Source organism: Mastomys coucha, unplaced genomic scaffold (genome assembly GCF_008632895.1).
Source record: "Mastomys coucha isolate ucsf_1 unplaced genomic scaffold, UCSF_Mcou_1 pScaffold18, whole genome shotgun sequence".
NCBI classification, from domain to species: Eukaryota; Metazoa; Chordata; class Mammalia; order Rodentia; family Muridae; genus Mastomys; species Mastomys coucha.
Window position 1 is genome coordinate 5,070,947 of NW_022196900.1, and position 8,694 is coordinate 5,079,640.

The following is an 8,694-nucleotide window of genomic DNA, read 5'->3' on the forward strand; positions in this document are numbered from 1 at the left end:
CCTGGTCTACACAGTGAGTTCCAGGACAGCCATGGTTACACAGAGAAACTCTGTCTCGAAAAAACAAAAAACAAAAACAAAAAAACCCCCCAAAAAATAATTAAAAAAAAAGAAAGCTACAGGGGATCTGAGTTCTTGGAAAATGGAAACCTCACCTAGGAAACAGAGAGGGTGTTTTGAGAAAGGAGGAAAAAAAAAAAAAGGCTGAGCCTGGCAGTAGAGACCTATTAATACCAACTGAACATAGCAAGTCCTTGGCTCAAAATTTTAACAAACATTAAAAAAAAAAATCAACAAATCAGTAAATAAGTATGTAAGCAAGTTAAATAAATAAATGGCTGGAGAAATGGCTTGGCATTTAAGAGCACATATTGCTCTTGGAGCCCATTATTCATAAAGGTAGCTCACAGGGTATACTACCCATGTTACACACACTCATTTAGAAAGAAGGCATAGTAAAAGGTACTTGTAGAGAGCCAAAGGCAGGAGACTAGACTAAGGGGATGACTTTCTGAGAATCCCCTTCTCATGTGGTAACAAGGTTTTATTTTTATTTATTGCATGTGTCTGTGGATTTCAGATCCCTTACAGCTGGAAATATAAGCATTTGTGAGTTGTCTTAGTAGGAGCTGGGATGCAAACTCTCCTCTTCATAGTTAAGAACAGGAAGTGCTCTTTACCACTGAGCAATGCTGAGTAATGTCTACATCATGCCAGGTTTCTAAGGGGAGAGGCACAGCTGAAATTAACAAATGACACTCATTCTGACAGAATTAGCTGGTGTATCAATATTTCTCAGGACTTCTTAAGATCCACCTACTTTCTTATACAGGGCATAACTGAGTAGAGAAAAAAATCTCTGGCTCTCCCCTACAGTAGAAAACCTTGTTCTAAAGGTAGAGAAAAGACTAAATTAGCACTAAAAACAAAATTAGAATACTTCTTACTTTTCAATAAACCCCAGGGATTAGAGTATACGATATGACTAGAGAGAAATATATGACTAGTTAGTTAGAGGGTATAACATGACTAGTTAGAGGATGTAACATATGACTAACATGGGCAAAGGTCAACTGACAACGGATCTGGAGAAAAAAAAAGCAAAACAGGAAAACACCAAGTATAGTTAGCTCTAATTTTTAACTTTATTTATTTTTAAAACAAGGGTTTCAATCTATTGCATTTGTAATTATTAAGTTTAAAGTTAATATTCATTCCTGAAACCTTCAGCAAAATATGGAGAACACAGAAAATGAGAAGTATTTATTGTTAGTGTCTGTAGTTAAATGTATTGTTTAGCAATTTTAAAAATTCTTGTATTTATTTTTCGGATACAGGATAGCCCTAGCTGGCCTGAAACTCACTATGTAGACCAGATTGGCCTTAAACTCAACAGATCTGCCTGTCTCTGCCTCCCAAACTGGGATTAAAGGTGTGTGATATCATATCCAGCCTTAAAGTTTCTTTCCTGTCCTTCCTTTCTTTCCTTCCAGTTTTTTTTTTTTTTTTTTTTGGAATAAGGTCTCTCTATATATACATACCCCTGGCAGTCCCAGGACAATACATAGAACAGATTCATCTTGAACTTGCAGAAATCTGCGTCCTTCAGGCACAGGAGTGCTGGAATTAAAGGCACTTGCTACTAACTCTAGTTTTCAATTTCTTAACCATCAGTCACCTAACTATATTGAGCATCTATGTACAGACAATGCTGTAATCAAAACAGTAGTCAACATGCCACACAATTCACAGACAACTATGCCTAGAAGTTGTGTGCTAAATATTTAGATATATTTACAGAAATATGATTATCTAAAGATAAGTGTGATATAGTAAACACAACATAGCTAAAATCAGATGAGGTCCTTGCTCTATAATTGGATGGAAGCGTGTACCTTGAACCTTTTAAAGCCTACTTCATTTCTTTCTTTTTTAATTTTTCCCAAGACAGGGTTTCTTTGTGTAGCCCTGGCTGTCCTCGAACTCAGAAAGCCACCTGCCTCTGCCTCCCAAGTGCTAGGAATAAAGGCATGCACCACTACTGACCGGCTAAAGCCTATTTCCTTACTTAGAACAAGATGCCTAGTTTATTCTGAGATTTTAAAACAATAACACATAGTACACACATAACTGAGAATCCAGCACAAATTCTAAAAGGAATACCAGACTAAAGAGCCCTGGATCACCTACAGGTATTCATAGCACATGCCAAACTTAATGTATCCTAAGTATTTCTCTTTACCTAGTCAAAGTTCAGTAGCCAGTGATTTGTATTAGCAAACCTGAGTAATCTTGTTAATAACCCAAAGATGCGCTAGGCGGTGGTGGCGCACACCTTTAATCCCAGCACTTGGGAGGCAGAGGGAGCGGATTTCTGAGTTTAAGGCCAGCCTGGTCTACAGAGTGAGTTCTAGGACAGCCAGAGCTATACAGAGAAACCCTGTCTCGAGAAAACAAAAAACAAAAAAACCAAACAAAAAAAAAACCAAACAAACAAATAACCCAAAGATGGTTTTAATGTAGCTGGACTCAAGTTTTTGTGTGTAGGTCCTAGGAGGCACAGAAAGCAAACACCGATATATGTTTTGGGCACTAAGCAGTGGTGGCTTAAAGCAGATGCTTTCATTTTCCTTTCCTACACACCTTACCTACTTTAGTGTCTTCTATTTTCCTACAGAAACCGAATGGTTAGAACAAATGATTAAGAAAAAAAGGTTTTTTTTTTTTTAATCAGAGTATTAAGTGGTAAAATAATGAATAGTAGCTCAAGAAAAGAGATTCTTCAGAAAAGCTCAGTTACCTCCCTCTGAGAAAGAGTGTTAATTTCCATATACAACAGAAAGTAAGAGGATACTCACAAGCCTGTTTAAGCCTTCCTAGAAACAAGCTAGGATGTATCTATGACTTTCGGCCCTGTGTAGGGAAAGGGTAAACATATAAGAACCTGGAAGAAAGCTTTGAAGTGAGCATCCTCTTGAATGGTAGTGTTCTGATCACTTGGGAGAAGAGGGAACAGGCTCTGAAGTCTCACCCTTTCACAAATCACCTTGTTAGGATGGCCAGGTAGAGGTGCTGAATTGGCCCCGGGAGATATCTGGGAAAAAGAGGGAGAAGAAAAGGATAGTTCATGGCTAGCCATAGCGATATGGAGAATCAAGCCTATGAAGGACAGTTTAGATTTGCTAGTGTTTGATAATTCTGTTAGCAGAGGAGGACAGGGGAAGAGTAACTTTAAACATCAAAATATACAGGAGGCAGAGACTGTCTCTAGCAATGGAGCTTCTCACACAAAAAGGTTTGAGAGAAAAAACATCACAGCTTGAAGAATTTAAGTTCTTGTTCCCCAAATACCTAGTAATAATCTTTTTGATGATCCCTAAGGTCAGACTTCAGGTTAAGACCCGAGTTAAAAATCACTTAAGTAGAGTGATGAATGTGTCTACCTACACTTTATTTTTTCCTCAATGTACTTTTAGTGACCATGGTGAAAAAAGACTTGACAATACTTATGGTAAAAGTGCTAAACTATCAGTTGAAAGACTGTACAACATATACAAATGTTATGTTTAACTGGGGGTGGCTTCTCCATTCTGTTGAATAAACTTTAGCTAAATTTCTTCAGTACTATGGAGGCTGAGGCAAGAACTTCCCAAGTTCTAAGCTAACTTGGGCTAGAAATCATGATCCTGTCTGAAACAGTAACAAAAGGCCGAATAACGGAGACAACAAAAAACCAGAGGCTCTGCTAAGGAAATGAAGACAAACTCGTAAGCCTGAAAGCAAACAACTATAGTTTAAAAATCTAGACTGTAGGTTAAATCTCCTTAAATTTGTGTGAAACTGTATGTAGCAATTTAAAAACATGAGCAACACTCTTCACTGTGTTGTGACAGTGAAATTTTCCTTGGGGACTCCAAGTTTAAAGATTTGCTTGTGCTCACACATACAAAAAAGTAAGATAAGGTAAAATAAAATAAAATGTGCTTAACACTGTGCTTTTATAGTTCTGTGCCTCAGGTTTTCCCTCCGTCTAAGATCTAAGAGTGTCCTTGGTAACAGGCACTACACAAGAAAAAGGCATGGTTTCCTACCTTCTAACAAGTATATGCTATCAAAGAAGGAAGGAAGGGGGAAGGAAAGAAAATGAACCAAGTAAATTGTTGTTTAGCAAGTTTTTGATGAAGCTGACACTGAGTGCTCTGCTCTGATAGCTGGCAGGGAGCAGGATAGTAAGGAAACACAATTTTCAGTATGGCAGATAGTAAAGAAGACGCTAGAGAGGAAATTAAAGACATCCTAAAATTGAATACTGTAATACTGCTGTACTTTGGTCATCTCTGGCCCATCTGTAACTTTGTTGTTGGTGTGTTATAAACCTCATAAACACGGTAAGAACAAAAATACTGCTGAAGACCTACTACCACCCCTCAGAAGTTAAAAGAGGAATGAATACTTGTTAGTTTACTACACAGTATATTTTGGATATAAACTATAGTTTATCTCTGTATTGCAAACATAATGTGCAAATGTTCTTTACACTTATGAGTATGCACAGGTGAAGGAATATGTACTGTTTTCCAAAAGCTAAGAGTTATATACATATAACTAAGCTATAAAGAACTAAGCTATAAAGATTAGAAAAATAAAAATTCCAATGAACTTATTTTAATTAAAAAGTGACAGCCAACAAGATGGCTTAGTATGTAAAAGGTCTTGCCACCAAGGCCTTGGATTAGATCCCTGGAACCCATAGTGGGTAGAGAAAGAGAATTTACTCCCAAAAGTTTGTCTTATGACTTCCACATGTCATGGTTTAAATGTGTGCCACCCTATTAAATAAATGTGAAAAGGGGCAGATGCAAGCAACCAACAGTATGATATTTAAGTACTATAAAGCGGAAAAATACTGGAACATAATTGAATTGATAATAAAAGGTAGATTTAATTTCCAGCATAGCAAAAGAAAACAGTTCATTCAGCCTTTTAAGTAGCTTGTGCCTCTAATCATAGCACTCCAGAGGTGAAGATAGGACTCTTACAAATTCTAGGCCAAAATAGATTAGAGGTATATTTACCATTCTTGATCTTCATTCAGCAAGAAATGTCACAAAAAACTCTCTCCAAATGAGCTTTTCCTTCTCTAGTTAGTACTCTACCTACAATCTCTCGGAATTTTTTTTATGTTCACAGTAAGTGAAATCTGTAGTGTTTTTTACCTTTTTAAAAGTAAATGGCTTTGGGTGGTGGTGGTGCATGCCTTTAATCCCAGCACTTGGGAGGTAGAAGCAGGCGGATTTCTGAGTTTGAGGCCAGCCTGGTCTACAGAGTGAGTTCCAGGACAGTCAGAGCTATACAGAGAAACCCTGTCTCAAAAAAACAAAAAAACAGGGCTGGTGAGATGGGTCAGTGGGTAAGAGCACCGACTGTTTTTCCAAAGGTCCTGAGTTCGGGTCCCAGAAATCACATGGTGGCTCATAACCACCCACAATAGATCTGATGCCCTCTTCTGGTGCATCTGAAGACAGCTACTTATGTATAATATAATAAATCTTTGAGCTGGAGCAAGCGGGGTTGACTGGAGCAAGCAGAGGTCCTAAAAGTCAATTTCCAACAACCAGACAAAGGCTCACAACTATCTGTACAGCTACAGTGTATACTCATATACATATAATAAATCTTTTTTTTTGTTTTGTTTTGTTTTTTTGTTTTTCATGACAGGGTTTCTCCGTGTAGCCCTGGCTGTCCTGGAACTCACTCTGAAGACCAGGCTGGCCTTGAACTCAGAAATCCACCTGCCTCTGCCTCCCAAGTGCTGGGATTGAAGGCGTGCGCCACCACCGCCCAGCTAAATAAATCCTTAAAAGAAAAAAAAACAGAAAAAACAAAAAACAAAAAACAAACAAACAAAAAGTAAACGGCTCACTTCTCGGCCTTTTGGCTGAGATCAAGTGTAAAAGTAAATGGATGCTTTGTATCGTGCACCACATGTGCACCAGGTGCCCTTGGAGGCCAGAAGAGGGCACTGTATACCCTGAACTGGAATTAGATACAGCTGTGAGATGCCTGTGGGTGCTGGGAATCCAACCAACTCATGTCCCCTGAAAGAGCAGCCAGTGTTCTTAACTGCTGAGCTCTCTCTCTGGCCCTGTACCAACCTGTTTTAAGCAGGTCATTTACCATCAACAGTCATGGTCAGTTTTACAAATCACAAGTACAAGCTAGCAAAACAGAAATCAAAGTCAGCTTTATTCTTCATTCTTTGATCCTTTGGAAAATATAAGAGTCCATCATCATCAGTAAAAACAAACAACAAACCCCTGGCACCCACCCTTGGCTCTTGTCACACTAAAGCTTTCAAGTATATCTTTGAAAGCTATCCACAATAGTTTTCTTCTGTCAGAAACTCCATTAATCTCTAAAGACAAATAATATGGTGGAAGAAATTATATTCAACATCAAGTCCTACAGTATCTATAATAAACCACTGCTGGACTTGATTGAAACCAGCACTGATCCTCACAGTAGTTCATAGTTTTATTTGTGTGGAATATATGATAAGCAGACTTCCAATATAAGATGTCACCATAAATTCTCATCACTCATGTATAATCCTCCCTCATTATACTTGGAGCAGATTCCACTAATTTGGGGGCAGAGGGACAAAGTAAGACTTCATCTCGGGGTGATCAAGATTCCAACAGTTGGTTTTAGGTTAATGAGGAGAGAGAGTATCCTAAGAGGCCCTATTTAATGAGAGGAAGGGTCTAAAAACCAGAACTGAGCCATTCCTGAGCTCTCTATCAGCCTTCCAAACTAAGGTGCAGCACTGTCAGTGAGAGAAGGGACCATAGAGCAGACAACTGGGGACAGCAGACCCTAGACACTGGAGCAGTTACCATAATCTGCCAACCAATGATTTTAAAAAAGAACAACCAAGTAAAGAGTGTGAGCTCCAGCCAGGTAAGAAAGATAATGAGTAGAAGACCCACTAGCTTATACCAGGACTTCTCATACAAGGTTTTAGGTTGGTTGCTTTTTTTTGAAGGGTCTCACTATGTAACTCAGGCTGGCCTTGAACTCAAGAGATCTGTTTGTCTCTGACTCTCAAAAGCTGGGATTAAAGTCCTGCACCACAAGTAAATTTTAAGATAATAGGTTTCTGTTTAAATTCCAGGTAATCAGATAAATACAACAGAAAGCTAATGTAACATACTACATCTGAATTTACACAACTAAAATGAAATGCTCAGGACTCAAACTTTCTTTACTGAAGCAAAAACTAAGACATTTTTATAGGGCTTGGATATCACTCAATGGTAGGGTACTTATCTAGCATGCACAAGACCTTGCATTTAATTTCTCAGAACCCCCTCCCCACAACAAAATTTTTTTTTTAATTGAAACAAAATCTCAACTGATAATGGCTAATTTCATGCCAGGAGATGAACTGGGCCCTGTGTTGATTAGTTTTATCAACCTGACACAAGCTAGAGTCTCATCTAGGGAAGAGAACCTCAATAGAGAAAATGTACCCTGGCTTATAGGCAGGGCGTCGTGGCACACACTTTTATTCCCAGTAGGAAAATCTCTTAGTGTTCAAGACTCACAAACTCACTCTTACTCCTTCTCTCCCTTGCCTCTTGCCCCTTTCTTTTCCCCTCTCTCTGAATTCCCTCCCCCACCCCTATATGGTCATGGCCAGCCTCTAGTTCTCTACTCTCTCTTTCTCTGCCTCTACTACTCTCTTAACTGCCCCCCCGACCTAAATAAACCCTATTCTATACTTAAAAAAAAAAAAAAAAAAAAACTAGCATGCTCTACAGAGTGAGTTCTAGGCTAGTCAGAGCTACACAGTGAAACACTATTTCAGATAAATAAAACAAATATATATACACATATATAAAACAAATACATATATATGCACATATATAAAACAAATACACACACACACACACACACACACACACACGTACGTCTATAAGGCATTTTCTTAATTAATGACTGCCATAGAAGGGCCAGGCCCATTATGAGCAAGCAGGACCATCATCCCTGGGCATGTGGTCCTGGACTGCATTAGAAAGCAGGTTGAGGGTTGGTGCCCTGAGCAGACCTTGGACACAAACTCTGCAGCCAGTCCCAAAACACCCAGAGGAAGCTCCACTCCCAGGTGCTCTAACATGCCCAGGGTCACAGGATCCCAGAATCACAGGATCACAGAGACAGCTTGACTCTCAGGAGTTCTGGCACAACCAGGATCACAGGAAGGACAGGCTCCAGTCAGATTTAGCAAGGGCAGGTAGCACTAAAGATAACCAGATGGTGCGGGACAAGCCTAATAATGTAAGCAACACAAACCAAAGTTACTTGGCATCATCAGAGGCCAATTCTCCCATCATAGCAAGTCCTGGACACACCATCACACCAGAAAAGCAAGATTCAGATATAAAATCACTTCTCATGATGATGATACATGACTTTAAGAAAGACATAATTAGCACCCTCAAAGAAACACAGGAGAACACTGGTAAACAGTAGTCCTTCAAGAGAAAACACAAAAATCCCTTAAATAACCACAGGAAAACACAATCAAACAGGTGAAAGAAATGAACAAAACCATCCAGAATACAAAAATGGAAATAGAAATAATAAAGAAATCAGAAAGAGAAACAACCCTGGAGATACAAAACCTAGGAA

At 38.9% G+C, this 8,694-nt stretch overlaps 1 protein-coding gene across 14 annotated transcripts in view; it reads right to left on the reverse strand.

Moving 5' to 3' along the window:
- Rnf38 (ring finger protein 38) overlaps nt 1-8,694 on the reverse strand; it is a 111,014-nt gene that overhangs the window by 26,235 nt on the left and 76,085 nt on the right. For 3 of the 14 annotated variants that reach the window (XM_031377260.1, XM_031377265.1, XM_031377255.1), the window contains exon 2: nt 3,047-3,094. The exons of 5 other annotated variants lie outside the window; for them this stretch is intronic. Coding sequence is in view for 3 of the 9 variants with exons in the window: in XM_031377255.1 (XP_031233115.1) it covers nt 3,047-3,094 (48 nt within the window). In the remaining 6 variants the exon portion in view is untranslated. Of the gene's footprint in view, nt 1-2,944; nt 3,095-8,694 lie in introns of all 14 variants that reach the window. 6 more of the 14 variants (XM_031377261.1, XM_031377264.1, XM_031377254.1 and 3 more) reach the window with 2 other exon arrangements.